Raw genomic sequence first — 21,100 nt, 5'->3', positions numbered from 1 at the left:
ACAATTTTCCAAATTGAGATTTTGATATTGCTGGTGTGAAAGAGACTGGTTATGTATTGGATGAATAAACCACTTTTTACAATGCTTCCAGAACAAAAACTTAAAGAATCCTTAAATGAAAACAATCACTTCATAATAATTATTACATTATTAGCTATCACTTTCAAATTTAATAAATAAGAATTTGTTACATAAAAATATTAAAAAAAAAGACAAAATTCAAATAAGTTTTGAAAAATCAGACATTCTTTTTAAAAGCAATTAACAGTAAACATATCATAACCAGTCGATTGTATTATAAAGTATTTGTATGTCTAGCATTAAAATAAGATAATAGAAAAAACTATAGACTATTGTATTTCTAACTACTATAATTAATATTTCTATTTGATTAAGATCTGGGCTGGGGTTTTGGATGTCCTTAATTGGTTTTGGACATGACACTCAGGTTTTACTGCCTAAAACTGTCTTCAAGTGTCCAAAACCTTGATAATTGGTAAAATTTTTACATTTGTCCATGTGCAACCATTGTACACATAATATTAATAAATATTTGATACTTTTTATACAATTTAATGAACATATTGAAGAAAAATAATATAATAGGAAAAGATGTATAACTTGTGAAGCTCCACAATTCACTGAACAATAAAAGTGAATACCTTATCCAGTAAATATGAATAAACATGCTTTAAATACTGATAGATTATGTTTTTGCATAAGGATAAATAATTCAATATTAAAAATAATAAACTTTTTTAATAAAATCAAAACTTGTCTTCATTTTGTTTCTCGTTCAAAAATTAACATCTTATTTTTCACAATATTTTTTTTAAAATTGTGACATAATTTGTGTGAAAAGTCTTTGGACAAAACCGTGGGTTAATCCATTCTGTCCTAAACCTTGCCAAGATGAATCCAGCATTAAACAAACAAAATCTAAAAACATAAGATAATAGGATTACTGAAGTCAAATTGGCTACTAAACTTTTGGTCTCGATTGAAAATTTACTATAACAAAAATGTTGTAACACTTGGAAAAAAAAAATTTTTTTTTCTTCTAAATTTAATTATCGTAATTTCTCAATAAAAATCCCTGACAAAAACTAATAAATAAAAGCACCAGCAAAAATATGAAATGTAGAACATTAAGATAATGTACCAAATTTCTTAGCTGGTGCTCATAAAAGTTAGCACCTCCTTTGGTATAAGGAACACTTTTTTTGTTCATTTTCAAAAAGAGTAAACAATGCTGAATAGGGTAAAATAAATGATAAAGAGCATATAAAAGAAAACAACATACTGTGAAATACATTACTTTTATTTAAACACTTTTCTATAACAATTTACATAGGTATAAAATAAAATAAACTGCAGCTTTAATAAGCACTTGAGATGTTAAATGCTTACATGAACGTCACATATGAAGAATTGAGACACTAAAGAAATCAACACAAAAAACCATTTTTTTTCTTCTTCCAAACTAAAAAATATTAAGCCACTTTTTCCTCACAGTTATTCAATAGTTAAAAGCACATTTCTGATAATTAATTAAATAGATTTATAAAACATATTTCATGGTTATATCACCACTCATAACCCATTCTTCAATAAAAGCTTACGTAGCATTATGAACAGACTAAATAACTCTCTAATCACCATTTTTTACAAAATTATGACAGAACATGGACTAATTTTTATTGTCGATACAAAATAAATTCATTTTTTTCATTGTAAAATGTCGCAGATGTTGACCAGAAAATGTTTATTTCATTTAATAAATTGTAACAGCTTGTAAGTTTACTGTAGTATAAAGGCATTGCAAAAAAATTGATTCTTTGATATTTCTAATTATTATTCATTTTGGTGCAGAGCAGAGAATTTGTTTTCTAAATCAAGCTTCAATTCCCTCTGAGTATTATCTTTTGACCGCACACCATGCTTAACTGATTGAAAACTACGATCAGATTCCCTAAAAAGAAAGAAAAAATATTGGTATAAAACCTAAAAATCAAAATTTTAGAAATATTTGAGATTCACAGAAAAATTTAGTTAAATTAAGGTTGTTGCTTAAGATATCACCTTTCTTTAGACATGCACAGGGTGCGTAGCCAAATCTTTCAACAAAAAATAAGCACCTTTTATATCCTTTTTAAGCACTTAAATATTTTTAAGCACCATATATAATAACAAAATGCAAAATAATTTTCAAAGACTTTACATGATTATGATAAAATAACTAGTTTCTGACAACAAACTCTTTTTTTGATTATATTAGTCATTATATAATGATCGAGAGATTTTTCGGTTCGATATCAGAGGGTGGAAAATGAAGCCTGATATTGAGAATATCTTACAAAATGCAACAGAGTTGCACATGAGAGTCTCACCGAACCCAGCTCAGTTGATGCACATGCGGACTCGCAAGTATTTCACCAAACATGTAAAACGATTAGGGTTTGCTTTTATATGCGATGGACCGACGGTAGGCCAAAATGGATTGCGGTTCAATGAATCGCAAAAATGTTTAATAGAGCAATGTGAAAAGCACGCTTTTGCATAAAACGTGGCAAAAATCGGCAGGGTAAAAAAAAAAATTTCATTTTTGAAAAGGGAAAATTAAGTACTTTTTAAAAAAATCTAACAAAAAAGCACCTTTAAAGGTTTTTAAAAAAACAAACTGCAAATAAGCACTTTTTAAAAACGCTTCACACCATGATGCATAAGCAGATATGGTACCAGTCACTAACTGATACAACTGAGTATCAGTTAAGAAAATCAGCTATTTTTAGCATTAAACTTAATTTATAAATTGAACATTTTTTGTTTTTAACATAATTTTAACATTGAGTTAATTATAATATCAATCTCTCATACCCCTTTAATTAAAAAAAAAATTCCATTACGTTATTTTCTATTCCATTATGCTACCTTTAATAAAGCTATAATATATCCTAGGACCATAAGACATAACTAGCACAAATCCATACAATTATTATGGCTAAATAGTAAACTAAATGAAATACTTATCATTTTCATTTACTTATATCTGGGATTATATAAACATATTTAAAATGAAATTAGATAATTCAGCCAGCTCAGGAGAAAATATTTCAGGAATCAAATTAAAATGAATTATTCTTATAAATTGCTTTGAAAAATTATTTAATTGAAGTTAATAAAAAATCTTTTCTTGTTTTTTCATTTTGGCAGTTTAAGATTTAAAACAAAATAAACAGATCATAATTTGTCAAAGTAGAAAAGTGAAAGAAATATACTTTAGGCAATGTATGTGAGGAAACTATTTTATAACTTTGAAAGTTGAAAATAAAAATATTAAAAAGTTGAACAACACAAAAATACAATCTTGTAGAACCTCATAATCATTAATTTATGATTGTTTATAAAGTAAAGAAATCGAATCTGTGTCACTCTTCAAAAATCTACTTCCTAGCATTGAGTTCAAAGAAGGAACTACTAGTTCAGTACTAATTCGTAAACTTATATAATCCTTAAATGTGATTCTGTAGAAATTGATAATCGTAAACATATAATAGTTTTAAAAAGTAACGAAATGGAATTTGTACCACTCTTCAAAAATCTATGTCCTAGTATCAGTTCAAAAAATGAACTACTAGTTCAGTACTAGTCCTTCAATGTATATGAATGCTAGTAATCCTGCTAGAATTTGGAAATTACAAGGTCTTCCGTATCCTGACCTAAAAATTCCAGGTCTCTATTTAAAAAATATATAAACCTCTTTGTGAAAGATATGCATCTACAGACTGAATCTACAGATGAATACAAGTGCAAGAAATGATAGATACTTTTGGGAGTTCATACTTTTTTACTGATACAAACGGAATGCTAGAGACGTCAGTGTTTTCACTACAGCGCGAGAATCTCGCATATTTTTTTCTTTTCTCGCATTAAAAAATGATTACCGCAAGAAATTCGCGCTATCTATAAATCAATTTCAAAATTCGCGAATTTCTCGCATTTTGGAAAAAGCTTTGAATTACGCCATTTAGAATAAAATCCGTTTCACTTTTCTTCCTGGATCTTTCATTATTTTCAACATCTGCCCCCATTATCTAGCTTCCCTATTTACCAGTATTGTTCAGAACCTTTTCGAACAACAGAACACAACCACGGAACCCCTTTCAGAACACATTTCTCTGCAACCACGTGTTTACCGTAGGTAAGGTTTCTTCATGTAAGACGCTCAAATTTTTTATCCACTTATGTAAGATGGACAAATACCTTGTAAAGGCAAAATCTTCTATGATGATGCACCAAAATATTCAATGCTTTAAAAAATAGAAGACATAAAAAATGTATTATAATTAAAGAAGTGATTTTTTTCCCAAGAGTTTTTGTGTTTTTAGACATCTCACTTAACTTTTTGAAATCTCACCCTGTTTTTGAGAAAGGGTGAGAAATTCCCACCCATTTTTTTTCTATGATGAAAACACTGGACGTTGATATTTGGATTTATTTCTTAAACAATGTGAGTACATATTGGATTACAAAAGTTAAAGTTAAAAAAGATGCTGCCATCCAAATTTATAAAATGTATAATTCATTTCAAATACTTTGAAATACTAACAAGGAAAAGCTGCCAAGCTAAACTCATAGCATATGAAATTTTTACAGGTGTTAAAAAAACTTACATTATTATTTTATCCTGTACTTAAAATTTTTAGAGAGAAAATTGACCTCATTTCATCTCTGGAAATTGTCCTCATTTCATCTCTGTATTGATAACCAATTTTATTTGTTACTCAGTACAAATGGGAAAGATAGAAATAATGACACTAATAATTAAAAGGATTTTTTAAAAAACAACCAACAAGAATTTTCAACATAAAAAAAATAACATCTTATAGTTTTTATGACAGACAAGGGGAAGAAAATTGTAAGTATGCATGATCAAACTCAAAATATAAAAACTAATTTTCAGTATGAAACGAAACAAAAAAATGCACTTAAGAACACAAAATGCATACTTAAATTCGGGGTTTGTTGATTTAAAACAGCTTGATTTAAATCAAATGATATTTTTAAATATATATATATATATATATATATATATATATATATATATATATATATATTATATATATATATATATTGATTTCAAAAGTTGAAAAACAGTGTTTTAAATTATTGATACTTTTATTACTTTCTTTTCGTAGTTTTAAAATTTATTTTAAATAAATTGCTGTGTTAATTAATTTTAGTTAACGAAATTACTTTCTTCGCGTGTGTTAAATTCCGACACATTTGAAATTACATTTTTAAAAATCTTTTGATTCTTTAGATTGAAAGTACAGATTAAAGTACACATTTATTGCTGTCTTAATATAGACTTGCATAGCTGTAGAAAGTAATTAATAGACATGAATTTTGAAGGTAAAAAAATGCAAATAATTTTTATTAAAATTCTACCTTTTGATAGAAACAGCATGGAATTAAAATCTACATTATATTTTATTGGTGGAAAATGTATATTTCTAAAGCTTGAGGTTATATTAAAAATAAATTATCCTAATATGCCAAAAATAGAAGAAAAAAAGAGGCTAATGAATTCAGATAATTTTTCCTGATATAGTGTCATTCTTCCCTTTCAAAGTCTATTTGAGGCAGTAGAGTTATTAACTGGTAACTGATTTTTTTCTCATAATATGTTTACAGTATCTTCGACATTATCAGATTTTCTATAAAGATATTTCGTGAAAAAAAATTCCAATGAGAGCATATTCTTTAAAAAATTTTTTAGCTGATCTATTTTGATATAGAATTAAAAATGAATATTTTAATTATAACATATAGATGAAATATTTATTTACTTTTTGATGAATTTATAATTTGATATTATTTGATACATTTATAAGTACAATCTATTACATTTTTTTTGTCATATTAAAAATCAAGAGAAATAAAAAACACAATTTTAAATTAAAATTACGGTTTGCTAATTGAAATTTTAATTTAATAGTTAAAGAGTCTGTCCAAGTCAAATTTGCTACTGCTTAGGGTACCTTCACAGATTCAACTTTAGGAAAAACGATAGTTTCACAAAATACTTGTTTTTTAAATTTTACTTTTATGTTTCATAAAAAACGAATAAATCCATATTTTTGTGTTGATTTTTAAATATTAGTTTTAATTTTCATAAATTATGTCTAAATTTTCACAAAATAAAAACCTTTCAGACAAACCTAGACAGGCGTCTTTCATTAAATTCTCTATTTTATCTTAGTCTTCAAATTTCAATTATGCATTTGTTTCAAAATGGTTGCTATGCATTCAAAGCTATGAATTATAATGAAAAATTATATTAGTAAGTTAGAGTTTCCGAAATAGTGTTATAATATTGTTTTAATATTAATATAATTTTGATTAAACATTTATAAAGTATTTTTAATCATAAATTAAAGTTCTTACAATGTGTTTGAATAAAAAAAATCTGATTTAAATAAAAAAAAATCTGATTTTTTTAATTTAAAAAAAAAAAAAAACCATGAACCCTGCTTAAATCCCAATTCAAATAGTTTTGAATGCAAACAATAACAAATTTAAAATAACACAATAAAAACTTGGATTACTTGATTTCAGAAATAATTCCCTGCAATTGAGCTATATTGGGCTAAATATAGTTTTAATTGGTGGAAAAACAGCTGAACATATTTAAATAATGCTATAGTAAATGAAACAGTTTAACAGAGCTAAAATATCATGGTTCAATATACCATAGATTACACTTTAAGAGGTAAAAAAATTTTTAAGAGACAAAAATAAGGAACAAAATTCCCTGTATTTTCCCAGTTTGTTTTTTAAAAAAAAATCCCAATTCCCTGCCTTTTCCCAGTTATTTTAGGAGATTTTTAAATTCCCTGTATTTTCCAGGTTTTCCCTGTGGAGTGGAAACCGTAGTTCAGAGGTCTTAATTATCAGAGTCTTCAACCTTGAAACTTTAGTTCAGAGTACTTTATTTTGATAGGTACTAAATTGGCTATTCAAAAAAATATTGTACAAGTAGTAGGTCGGATAACTCACCCAAGTTTCCATTTGTTGCTATCCACAGCAGAGGAGAGGGAAGGAAAATGAAGTTCACTACTTATTTGTGGGGCATTTTTTGGGTGTCTTCTACCTCCTCCAGATGTAGGTGTAGATGCTGGAGCATTCCTCAGAGCCGGAGGTCTGTACGTTCCAACAGGTTTGCTAGCAGGCGTTGTTTCTTCCTTCACTTCAGGTTCTTCTTTAGATGGTACTAAAAAAAAAACTTAATTTAAATTCAAATAGATCACACAATTAATATTCACACATATATGTATATATAGCACAATTAAGACAAAAAGGATATAAAGAAAAGAAAATGAATAAGTTTCATTTACAGCACATAAGCTGCAAGTGTATAGAACTCATAATATAAGTTAAAAATATAGAGAAAACATGGAAAATATTAAAGATTAATGAAAAGAGAAGAAACATTTTTTAATACCTTTTCTTTAATTTTTACCATGTTTTCTTTATATTTCCAACACACACACATATATACACCGTGACAGAATTGCAGTGACACGGCCACATTGTCGCAGAGCGTAATAGAGCTCTTGCAGAAAAATTGCTCATTTAAAAAGTGAAAAGAAATTTTTTTTTCGAAATTTACATGCAATATTTGAATTATGCATTTAAGTAACCACTTAATGATATGCTCAATTTACTCGATTCGATTGTACTCGGACCATCTAGTAAGGCAAAATGTTTCATCTTGTTGCAAGATAAATGGAACATCTTGCGCTTCCTGATTCTAGCTTCATTTTGAGTGTTGGTTATAGCTATAGCCGTCAATCTTTCGTAAGTATTCTGTTCACCACTGATGATGATATTTGCATGTTGTTTTTTCATAAATACCTCAAACAGACCGGTATGGATTGCCCCTAATTCATTCTCTTAACTGTTCTTCTAGCTCCATCTCAATGATGAATTAAATAACACGACTATTACTGATTTTTTAAGAGTACCAAAAACAAAAAAAATTTTGTTTCACACCAAAAACTTGCACTCTTAAAATTTCACAAGGTATCAACTTCGTTGCTAACAGATTTTAAATAAGTTCTCAAACGATATATTTGGACTGTATAAATTTAGACTGAATGTAGAGTCGGAAAAAAATTCAGACTTTAAACTATGTGTCCAAAATGAAGTTTGGTATTATGTGCCAGGTCAAGGGGAAAATTTATTGCCTTATATAACTGAGTAAAGTTGGGATCAACAGCCAATCTAAATGGTTAACTTAACACTTGTTAACTAAATGATAACACTATACAGTCTACGCTTTTTAGCACGATCCACCAATACGACTCTTCCATAGAGGCAATCTCCATGGCAGAATTGTGACGACACTGTTGCAGAAAGCTACAGAATTCTTGCAGAAAGATTTTTTATTTGGGAAGCTGAGAAGTCTACTGTCCTTTGAGAATAAAAAAAATCCGCACTGACTGGTTTTAGCTAGAATTTCGCATTAATATTATAAAAAGTAATTTCCAAATAGCAAAAATTTAAAAAGGTTAATTAAACAAATATTTTTTAGAACATAAGAATATCTATTCTTCTATATTTAGATTTTAAAATAAATTCTTACACATATAATTAAAAAAGATATATACTGTTCTATTCTATACATAAGAGCTTTTTTGTAAACAGAAAGCATTTCTGTTACTTTAAATTAGTAACATATATATTTGCTACTATTAAAAATGTCTTACAGAAAGGTATTAGTACAAGAGAGAATTGTCGCGAAAAGTTCAAAGATATTCTGCCACAGGGGAGGCAATGTTATTTTAATGTCAATCAGAACTTCCAATAACCATTTATTCCAATAAAAAAGACCGAAAATTTGTCACTTTTACACTATCAAAACTAGCATTTTTCAATTAACAATGAATTAATCCATAACAAAAGTCCCAAGAAAACTATTCAAACCTATTATTCCTGGGTCTAAACTACAGTCAAAAGAATTGGATTACTTACCAGTACTGAGAATTTGAAGTGTATATTGTACCTTCATTTAAGAATCAGAGTTCTTTGAAAAGGTTCAATATATTAATCATTGTTTGAAAATTGCCTTGTAGCAGAATTTTTTAGATCTTTTGGCAATTCTCTCTAGAACTTACCTTTCTGAAAATAATTTTTACTAATAGCAAATATATATAATATAACAAACTTCAAGTAACAAAAGAGTTTCCTGTTAACAAAAAAAAAAAAATACCCTTCATGTACAGAATAAAACAAACAGTACATAATTTTTCTAAAATTATAAATGCAATTTTTTTTTTAATATACATATAAAAGAATACATATTCTGATATTACTGGTGATATCCTCCTGTTCTAAAAATTTTTTTGTGTCATTAACTTTTTAAAATTTTATCAATTTGGAAATTACTGTTTATAATATCTATCAGTCATTGTGGAATTTTTTTTTATTTTCAAAACAAAGTAAATAAAAAATCATGACATTTAAAATCTGACAGCATAAAAAAATAATAAATAAAAAAAATAGTGATCGCCTTATTACGATCACTGGTAATCCAATGGTCAAATTCATTTTGTTTCTTTTTCTTCTTTGGTTTAACTTCGATAAACGCCGTAACATTTCAAATCATAGGTTGCAAAAAACTATCTCAGTTGATGTTTGTCGATGATTTGGTTTTCAAATCCTTGCTATACATGTGTTTCAAGATGTCACATTCCTTCTTCAGTATTCATATTTATATTAAAATCACCGTCAAGACAGTAATTATACATTAATAATAAAAATACTTAAAATTATTACGTAAATACATTAAGAATGACTGCTGGTGAAAATAAAATGGAAAAAATACATAGATACAACATAGCATGCAACCATGTATGCACACGCCATCAAACCCAAAACAAGACCCATTTTGCCAATAGGTGATAGTAATGGTTATTTCAAAGAAGTATACACATACTTTCTTCTTCCTCTTCTATCTCAGAGACTGGCGTTTGGACAACTTTCCATGGACCAGATTGACCATCAGATTCTTTTCTCGATTCACCATTTTGTTCTGATAATAATTGTTCCTTCAACTGTTCTTCTTCTTTCTCTTTTTCACTAAAAAGAGAAAAAAAAACTCTTGTAAATAACAAAAAAACAAAATATGTGCCCAAATAAGTAACATAACCAAAATAAACTTGATTTTTTTTTAAAAAAAAAGTTTCTAAAATACATTTAAACATAAAAATGAAAGTTGGTGTAATGTACAGGTCATCTGCTACATTTTAGATTTTCAATTCATAACTTTTCTGACTAATTCTAAGAATTTTTCATGGCTTAACAAAGTTACAATTTTCTCCGACGGAAACAGTAAATTTAAAAAGCAGTATAATAACATTATTTGAAATTATATATTCTGCATCTTCATATTTATAGATTTAAAATTCAAAACACAGAGTAAAGAAAGAGTTGAAGCAATAAAATAGCTGAAAAAATACAAAAGCAAATAATTATAATTTTTTCCCCCTGCAGAATTATATTCTAAAGATACTTTTTATGTTCATTGAAAAGGAAAGAAATACTCCTGATTTTTCTGTTCTCATTCCGGAATAAAAAAAAATTCACCAAAGACTGGCTTGCTTTAGCTGGACTATTTAATTGATAAAATAAAAAAATTAAATAACAAAAATTCTGAAATCACAGAAGTTTAAAAGCTTACCATAATTTTTAAAGAACATGAAAAAACATTTTATATTTTAATAAAATATGACTATGAGTGGGGATTTCATTACAAATTCAGATATTTGGGACACCATGAAACTGGGGGGAGGGGGGTTGAATTCCATTTTAAAAATTAGATCTTTCAGTTACCTAAATCCATGATTTTTCTTTAAAAAAAATAGTTAAAATCATGACTAATTTTGCTCAATACTGAAATTCATGATTTTCCAAGTGCACAGATATCCTGAATGTAACACTACAAATTGTAACAGTTCACAGAGAAGTGCACACATATGAATAATGCACATTCAAAAAAAATCTTAAATATGCTTAACATCAGCTGACTCAGAATTAGCCCTTTCCAATGTAGTTACGTTTTAAAAAGTTTTACAATGCAAATTATACCTTATATCAAATTTTCTTCCCTAGATAAAAAAAACAATTTATTAGAAAAAAAAACAATTAACTAGATAAAAAAACAATTTTGGTTATAATAAAAGAATGGCCACAGAAAAGCATCAGGGAAAAATAAGGGAATATTATTTATCTGTAAAAATTTGGAATGTGTCAGGGAATTTAACTAAAACACTCAAAAAATCAGAGGAAATGAATTAATTTGATTTTCAGATAACTAAATATCCAATATTTTCTCTAAGAAATTAGCAAAAAATTTAAAAAACAAAAAAGCTTTAATTAAAGGTAAAAGGGTTTTAAGTTATTTAAATACTTTGTTATACACACTGATGGAAAAAAAATCTCAAAATTAAGCAGGAGTTGTACTAGATCAGGGGTGACGAAACTTTATACACCAACGTGCCATTTTCTCTAAAAAATTGCTTAATGAGGTCATAGACGTGCTGTCAAATAAGTTTGACTTCGTGATTATTGGGAAAATAATAATACTAAATACTATCAACTCAAAACTCTTTATTTACATTGAAAAAAGAATACATTTTGCAATGTCTCTAGTCTCAGTTAAACACGTAATTCAACTTAAAGTAACATCAGTGTGACTTCTGTAGTTGCAGATTAGATGATCAATAACTTATATTAGGTTGTAAGATGTTAGTTTAAGCATAACTGTTGATTTTTTTCGCTAGTTATTTATTGTTAGTTTGTTTTTTACGGTTATTAATTGTTTTTTTAGTATTAATTTTTAATTTTTTTATTAATAATTGTTTATTATTTTGTTTGTTTTTTGTGAATTTTAACGTAATTGTTACATATGCTTCATAGCGTAATAAAATTTGTGTAATAACAATTCATAGTGTAACAACAAATTTGATCGGTGGAGTGCCCAAAATATTGTGTCGCATGCCAGAAATGGCACACGTGCCATTGGTTCGCCATCCCTGTACTAGATAAACTAAATTTGCACGGCTTGCATTTACAACTAAAAGATGTCTATTCAAATTTCGCATGAGTAACACCACAGTGAACATGCAAATCATGGTTGCTTTTAATATGTATTCTATAATTCTTAAGCATTATTTTTCCATAAATTTTGACATAGTTGCTGTTAGTCAAGAATACCTTTAAGAAGACAAAGAAGCCATTATTAACAGCTCAATGACTTTTAACGTGGTCGTGAAATAACGCTGGGAGAAGGTGTATTTTCTTTCCGCAACACTAAAGAAAGACTGGAGAGAAATGCAACCCTTGTGCATGATTTTATATTTTATTACCGTTGTCGAACAGCCGACCCAATTTTGAGTTTACGGCGAATGATGTTCAACTCTGTAGCCCTGTTATATTGAATCCAATCCAGAAGACAAGGAAACTCCTGGATCAGTACCCCCTATAGGTATTGATTTGTTACGGGTACAGGGAGGACTTTGCGACTCGACAGATTTAATGTGTATCAGTCACCACTTACAACACGGGGTGTGTTTGGATGACAATGCAGCACTACTCAAAGGGAAGACCACAGTGCACGGCGTATGGATGTGGCACACCATACTGCATCTGCACCAGAACTGTAGCTTACAAGTCACTCACTCCAAACCACTGCCATTTATGAGTGGTGTCCAATTACAGCTCACTGGAAGACAGAGTAAAGATCTACTGTATTTTCTGATGAAAGTCAGTTCTGTCTTGGTGCCTATGATATGGATTAGGAGGAGGCCAGGTGAAAGCTTCCTACACCCAGAGTATGGTCAGGGGAACAATTTTCTATGACAGCAGGAGCACCATGCACCTTCACTGCAAATTTGTACATCAACCTAATTTCTTGCCGTTAATGAGCAGCATTCAAGGGGGTATTTTCCAACAGGATAACGCTCGCCCACGTACTGCTGTTGTAGTCCAACATGCTCTTCAGAATGTCGACATGATGCCCCCGCCTGCATCATTGGACGACAACTTCAGCATCATCCACAACCAGCATTAACTATCCTCTTAATGACTGACCAGGTACAACAGACACGGGACTCTCTCAAACAAAATGACATTTGGCATCTATACGACACAATGCATGCACCATTTGCATAAAAAATTCTGGTAGTTACACTAGTTATTCATTTACCTTTTTTTCACATTTGAAATTGTTTTTTCTTCTTCTCGTAAATGCATTAACCAGTGATCTTGAAACTTTATTCAACTATATTTAATAACACTCAGACAAACAACACATTGCAAAAATTTTAAAACTCTACAATAATTTTTCCTTGGTGTTGGTAATCTCTCCCTCATCAATGTATACATTATCGTGACAGGTGAATTTTTAATTATTAATTTTTAAAGCTTTTGATTTGCGATGAATCCATAATTAATCAATGTCGTTTCTGGCCATTTCCACCTGCTTATTCACACTTTGATTATTTTCATAAGATGTAGATGTTATAACAACAAGGCAGTTTTTCAATTTAAGGAGCCACTTTTTGACATGCCCAAAATAGATCCATGTGGTTTCTCACGATTCTGGTGTAATTAATATGAAGTTGAGGATAGCGAATTCCATATTTTAGTAACCACTTTTTCACACGCTTGATTTGCAACGATTCCAGCTTAACTCCACATTAATTTTCTATTGTCTTTTCGGCAGTTCCCATCATTTTTTCATTCATTTCGATATTGTTTTCAAAATCCTGATATTTTTAATAATAAGCTATCACGACACATTTTCAACACATTACACTCATTTTAAAGGTAATGTATAAAATGAGAAATTATTTTTAATTTAAATTAATTATCTGAAGAAGAAAAAAAGATTTTTTTAATGATAAAATTAAAAGCTTTGTACCTTTTGGGTGCCATAAAAGTTATGCAAACATTAGTGAGCAATGTCTTTTTTTGCTCTTTTCTAAGGAGACCTTTTCAGTTTCTAGTGCCCAGCCCTTTTTAAGGTATGGAATGAACACAGTATGTAAGCAATCATCTCTGTAACACTTTAATAATATAGTAAATTACTTAAACAGTGGTAAATTATAGTAAATTATTTACAAAATGTATCTGACACATATTCTTATTGACTTTTCATGAGTATCCCTGTGGCAGAATTTTTTCTGACTTTCTGCGACAAACCTAATTAGAACCAATATCTTTCTGCAAGATATTTTTATCGTTATAAATGTATGTGTAATGAATTTATAATAATAGATGAAATTCGTGTTTATAAAATAAGTCTACATGCATAGAATAAAACTGTAATTTCATAATATAAGTTTACATTTCTTAATAAGTTTAAATTGTTTAAGTATAAATTTGTATAATCTTCGATAATAACGAAAAGTTATAAATGTATAGATCTGCAGACAAAAATGCTTACTAGAGCATAAATAAAGATTACCCAGAACCTGTAATAAGATAGAACTTATAGAATGGACAATAATGAATTTTGAATGGACAATAAGATTAAATTTATAAAACAAGATAACTGAATTTGAAGTATCAGTTTAAAACAGTATGATTTAATGTTTCACTATAATAGTTATATCAGGTACAGAAACAAATCAGGTGAAAAAATTAATATTGAAGTTGAGTAATCAAAATAATAAAATAGTATTGACTATAACCGAATTCTAAAAGCAAAAAAATTAAAGCAATGTTTGTTTCAATTTTTTCTACATCTAATTAATTTTACCTAATTAGATTCGATTAATATTGTACTGACTTATTGAAAGATTTTTTTTTTTAAAAAAGGAGGTAAATAAAACTTTTTTCGTGATCAGATTAAGTTCAGAACGAAAAAAATACACAGCGCTTGTGATTTCACACTGTATTTTGTAAATATATAGCACTGATTCCACACGAAGTATGCAGAAGCAGTTTCCGACTCAATATGCTCAAGTCTATTCAACATCTCGAAACGAAATAGTCTTTATCAGTACTGAAACATCGGTATTAGAGCCATATTCATTGGATGCGATTTTTTTCGCATGCGTATAAAATGCTCTGTTCTCATAAAAAAAACACAAAGCAAATTACTGCGCCAGCGATGGAGGCCGAAGTTGGCAAATTTCCAAAAATAGCTTAATAAAGGGGCAAAAAATTCTCCCCTTTTTATCCAGTAACTGTTTGTGTTGGAGATTAACGGAGAATTACGAGCACTTTCTCCTTCCGCGGTACGCTAGAAAAAAAATATTTAAAACAATTCTGTAAGAAAATTTTTTTGCAGAACCATTATTGCTTCTGCAGAATTTTTTTGTTTCTGAAGAAAATTATTTTTTTTGTTGGTAAAACAGCTTCTGTTTCTGCAGAATTTATTTTGAGAACTTTTGTTTGTGGCAAACCAAAAATTTTTATTTCCTAAATAAAAAAAATCTTTCTGCAAGAACTCAGTCGCTTTCTGCGACAATGTCGCTGTGTCGCCGTGTTTCTGCCACGGGGATGAGTATTTTAAGCAAAACATCTATTAAATAATTAAAATATATATTTGAATGACAAATATTGCTCAAGGACACAGAAATTGAAATTGTTACTAAAAATTTTCTTACAAGTGTAAAAAAAAAGTGCAATAATTTAGTGTAATATATCATTGTTCATGAATTTGTGTTTCTTTACAGTATATTCTCTGATAAAGTAAATTAAATTAAATACTATATTCATATAAAATACAGAACAGGCCTTAGAGTGCAGAACAAGTGTAACAATTGACAGTGTCACAAAAGTAAGAAATTTACAGAAGAACCTTGGTTGTTAACAAAATCAATTTTAAAAGTCTATTAAAGATCTTTTAGCCTTAGTAATTACAGGGGCATTTACCACATTCCTTATCAGTGCGACCTTGGCTATATCAGGCAAACTAAACATGATTTGTGAGTTTTCCCACCTAATGTAAATTTCAACTTTTTATTCCAATTTCACAAAAATGTTCTCTTTGAAAATCTTTAACTGTGGTCCCAAGAGTAACATAAAAAAGCATCGAAATAAAAGTTATTACCAAGAATATCAAAACATCTTCTTTAGAAAGTTAGATGTGTTTCATAAAGTAAAATATATGTATTTTTCATAAATTATCAATATGATTTCACATATATCTATCGAGTAATAAAGGAGAGGGGAACATGCCTGAAAATCTCTGATGATCGCAAGAGCAACGCTGGACACACTCATTTTTAAGTCCGTCATACTAAATCAGCATCTAAATACATTTTTCATATTTACAATTACAACTTTATGGAAGTGCTCACCTCCAACATAGCACAAATAATGCTAAAATATTCAGTTAATTCCTAAAAAATAGATACTTTTAAATTTTATAAAGCTTTTACCTTATTGAAAGAGCTTGAATACGAAGACCTGAATAATCAGCTTCTTTTTCTTCAATATTCTTCCATTCATCATCTTCCTGAAAATATGGAGAACATTTTTTAAATATTTTTTCGGAGGCTGATTCAAAAATTATGATGAACAGTCAGAGCAAAAAAAAAAAGATATTTACTAGATAATTAAAGTCACATCACTAAAGTTTCTTATGAGTACAGAAGAACCATAGTATACTTAAATTGCAGCAGAGCATAAAAAAAGTGGAATCTTAATTTTGTTCTTTCTTACAACTTGGGCATACTTTGGCTCTTTACTTAACTAATTTTGTGATTTCATTTTTTATTCTTTAAATTCTCCTGACGTGCCACTAGTACACCAGACAGAAAAGCTAATGTTGCAATACTTGCATAAAATTTTCCCTGTAACGTAACAACTGTTGAATATAGATGGTTCTGCGGGTCAATACAAAACTCTTTTGAATTTGGGAACTTGATATTTATAGAATGAGTGCAAAATGTCAAAAGAAAGTTTGCAAAGATCATTGCATGATCAAATAACTAATATACATAAAATGTATGAATATTGAAAGAGTAATATCAAAGGTATAATTTTTTTTTTCCATCAGCAACATTGAAATGATTAAACTTCATAAAAAACCATTTAAGCTCCTACAGCATGCAATAATAGTTTCAGGTACAAGAAGTATGAATTTTTTTTTTAACCAGAAGGTGATATGCAAATCAAAGGGAAAAGAGTATATACTGATGCAAAATTTTTCAGCACTGCTTGTTTACCGCATGCACTACTATACAGACCTGTCTAATAATATACACGAAACAGCAATCATGGAAATTTTTTTAACCATTAGCAAAATAAGAAAAGAAATAAGATATTAATGTGTTTCAGGGTTCATACCCAAATCTTTCAACCAAAAATATTTTTAAGCACTGTATAGCTACATTAACAAAGTGCAAAATAATTTTCAAAGACTATTTACGCAATTTAGAATGCAAATCATGCTTTGTATTTTCACAATTACACCCAACAGCGAAATTCATATTTATGCAATTTAAAACTGACCTAAATATTATACATCAGAGTTTGTATTCACAAAATTTTAAAATCGAATATCAATATTACTATTCGTGCGATTTAAGATTGTGCCGCTTGTTTTGTATTTTTATGATTTATATCATGATGTTTCATATTAACGCGCATTAAAAGCTGCACTTAAGCATTTCAAAAATTAGATATCAAAATGCGTATTCAAACAATTATAAAATTAAACATTGAGGTTTGTATTCACACTATTCTAAAACTAAACATAGAGATAACTGTTCAGACAGTTTTAGAATCAAATATCAAGATTCTTATTAACACGATTTTAAAATCAAACATTACGTATTCACAAAAGTCTAAAATCAAACATCGAGACTCGTGCTTACATGATTCTGAAAATAGATTTATATCTGTGTGTGATTTGATTTAAAAATCTGACATTGAGATTCACAATCACACACTTTAAATAAACAACAAATCTTGTTTCAATAATTTTATTAAAAAGTTGGAAAATATTCTGGAGATCCTACAAACACTTTTTTCCTCGCTCAAATTTCAAGTATTCATCTTAGTTACTTAAGAAGTGATTTATCACTTAACTACTATGGATTTCTTTATGCAGCCTATTAGGTGTTTTTTTAACAGACTCATCTCCCTGGCATGAATTATTACAAAGCTCTAGAAAAATAAAACTTCAAAAAAAAAAAAAAAAATTGTGCTTTTCAAACAAATTTTCAACAAAGTATGACAGCGACAAAAGGGTGGAAACTAGTTACAAAAGTTAATCAAAGTGTGCCGAAAATTTTATGAGATTATGAGTTTGCAGAAAGTTTTACATTTTACCTAGTCTACTACTATATCTGATTTTGTATTATGAAAATGTTTCTAAAAGAACACACTCATCCCCGAAAACAATTGTTTTCTCGTTCTAAAAAAAAAAAAACATTGGATTTTCACCGCGGTTTTGGTAAACCCTGATATGAACGTCGATGATAATTGTTGAAAATCAAGACAGACAAATAATCCTGACAGGTCAATTGGACAAGAATTTATAAATAATTTTAAAAGATTACAATTATTACCTAATAATTCTATTTCCTTAATCCATAACACTAAAAGTGATTAGACAAATGACAATGGTATTGCACCATTGAATAATAATTTTAGAAAATCGCTACTTGCTGAAGAAAAATCTTTCTAATAGTTAAAAAAATAAAATATAAGTGTACAAAAAAATCATTTAGCCTCTCGGAAAAAAATGATTTTTAGAAAAACACATACTGTATAGATAAACACCTCTCATAGATATCTGTTTCAAAATAATCACTGAGCTTTAGATTGCTGTTGGTACATTAGATCAGGATTTGATAATATCCCCTTAAAACTTGTAGAAACACTTAGGTAAAATTCTATTTTTTTTTCTCTTTAAGTTTAGATGCTTCAGCCTTGATATGAAGCCCAAAATCTCCGAGAATATTATTAGTAGGTCATTCACAAGAATAGCTCTTTTTATAAGAATCAACAAATGTGATAAATTAAGAGTGGCTAATGACAATTAGATTCTTTAAAATCTGGCGTTCATAAGCTTCAAGAAACATTCTTAATTTAAGAGGCTATCAAATTATAAATAGTTTTAATGACAAATATTACACATTATGTTAAAACTTTGATTTACACTATAAATTTTAAACATGCAAGTTATTTAACTATAAAATTTATTTACTAATATCTATATTTTATTAGTCAAAGAAAAACATAATCAGAAAGATTAATGAACGATTAAAAATAATTATGAAGCTCTTTTAACAGCTCATAAATTCTAACCCATAATCCATGACATAGCATTTTATATAGAAAATTAAAAGCCTAAGTGGTAATAAGCTCCTATGAATATCTCCATATAAGTTTAAACTACACTATTATACAATAAATTTCAACAGAGATAGCTGCTAACAGTTTGACTGACGTATAGACTTTACTAGAAAAAAAACACACCACCCTACAAAAATGAATAAAAAATAACTTACTTGTTCGTTAGTAATTGAAGGAATAGCTATAGATGGATTGCTAGAACTTAATGGAATTTTTTCTTTCACATCTTTCTTCATAACAACATCGGGTTTTTTGCCGCCTTCTTCTAATTTTTTCGCTATAGTGTCCGACGTCGTATATTTTGATTTAGCCTTTCCTTTTTTTGATCTATCCTTTTTAGCGAAAAAATCATCTAAAGTGGAATCTGACATGATTATATATTTAACTGCTTTACGTACCCCCACCACGTAAATAAAAAGGCTGCTCTAATTTTCACAATATGTGATACAGGACATGAATAGTATTACATCAACGAAAAGTTGAACAGTCAAAGGAGGAAAGTTTTGCTTAATACTAACGGTTACAGGGAAAATAAATGTATCACGCAAAATTAAATTTTAACTGCTAGTGGTCACGTGTCTACCAATGTTCTACCACATTTTTAGCATAGATGGCGCTCACAATAAAAAATTTTATTGTTTGGCAAATACATTTTAATTTTTCTGATAAATTTTTTTTCAATGTAAATTTTACTACATCTAATCAAAAACTTAAAAAAATGCATACATTTTTATGCAGATATCGAATAACTTATAAAAACTAAAGGTATTATACAAATTAAGTAGTTTTATGTTACGCTTTAAAAGTGTTTAACTCTAATGACTATCCTATAGGCACTCCAGGAAACACTCACGCTTTAGGCACCGCTTGGTACGGTGCAGAATAAACGCTATGTAGAGCCTGATTATTGCCTAGGCCTAATGGGCACTGGCCTAGGGCCCACACTTCCTAGGGGGTCTCAAAAATTAGTAAAAAGTCCAACATATTACTTCGAAAAAAAAATACTGAAAGAAACAGTTTTTCACAATAAAGGCATTTTTTATTTCAAATTTTCTTTATATTGTGATAAACCAAATTCGTGCAAAGATTACACAAATCAAATTCGAAAGTACAGCTGAATTTTAATTGGTGCAATTTTTACTCCAGCAATTTGAGCAACTGCAACGAGAATACATATTCGCAAAGTCTCTTATAAATGATTATTGCAACAAGAACTAAAAGCTTTTAACAGCAAGAACTAGTGGCTTTTAGCAATAAAATTTTGTTTAATTATATTATTAAATGCTATATTAACTTTGCATAAATTGTAATATACATTCTAATTTTTTAAATATAACCTCTATTATAGCGACCCTTCCATTATAAAAATAAACATGTCAGTTCCTTTGTGTGGTTTGAGTTAAAGCGTGTGGTTTTAGTGAGGAATATGTATCAAAAATGACAGCTTCGAACCAACATATTAATTTTAATACATTTTTCACAAATGAACTATTATTTTAAAGGGTGCCATTACCTGTGTAATATTATAAAAAATTGCATTGTAACCAATTTTTCCGTTAGTTACCAAATTGTTATTGAAGTAAAACTTCTTTTTGTTAAAATTAACGAAACCTTTTCTTCCTTTTATTAGCTATAAATTAATATTTGCGTTATTTTTGGACACTAACAATATACCAATTTCATGTTATGTCTGTTTTTGTTCTGTCGACAGCTG

General features: G+C 28.6%; 1 protein-coding gene across 1 annotated transcript; it reads right to left on the bottom strand.

Moving 5' to 3' along the window:
* Nucleotides 1-1,303: 1,303 nt before the first annotated feature.
* Nucleotides 1,304-19,994, bottom strand: LOC107455740 (protein CDV3 homolog A). The gene is made up of 5 exons (XM_016073418.4): nt 19,542-19,994; nt 16,461-16,537; nt 10,004-10,146; nt 7,063-7,276; nt 1,304-1,972 (listed from the first exon to the last, which is right to left on the bottom strand). The coding sequence occupies exons 1-5, from the start codon at nt 19,755-19,757 to the stop codon at nt 1,855-1,857; spliced, it is 768 nt and encodes a 255-aa protein (XP_015928904.1). The 5' UTR covers nt 19,758-19,994; the 3' UTR covers nt 1,304-1,854.
* Nucleotides 19,995-21,100: the final 1,106 nt, after the last annotated feature.

Source organism: Parasteatoda tepidariorum, chromosome 2 (assembly GCF_982258835.1).
Source record: "Parasteatoda tepidariorum strain Cologne lab strain chromosome 2, Ptep-v5.0, whole genome shotgun sequence".
NCBI lineage: Eukaryota > Metazoa > Arthropoda > Arachnida > Araneae > Theridiidae > Parasteatoda > Parasteatoda tepidariorum.
The sequence above is the reverse complement of the archived record's forward strand: the minus strand, read 5'-3'. Positions and strand labels throughout refer to the sequence as shown.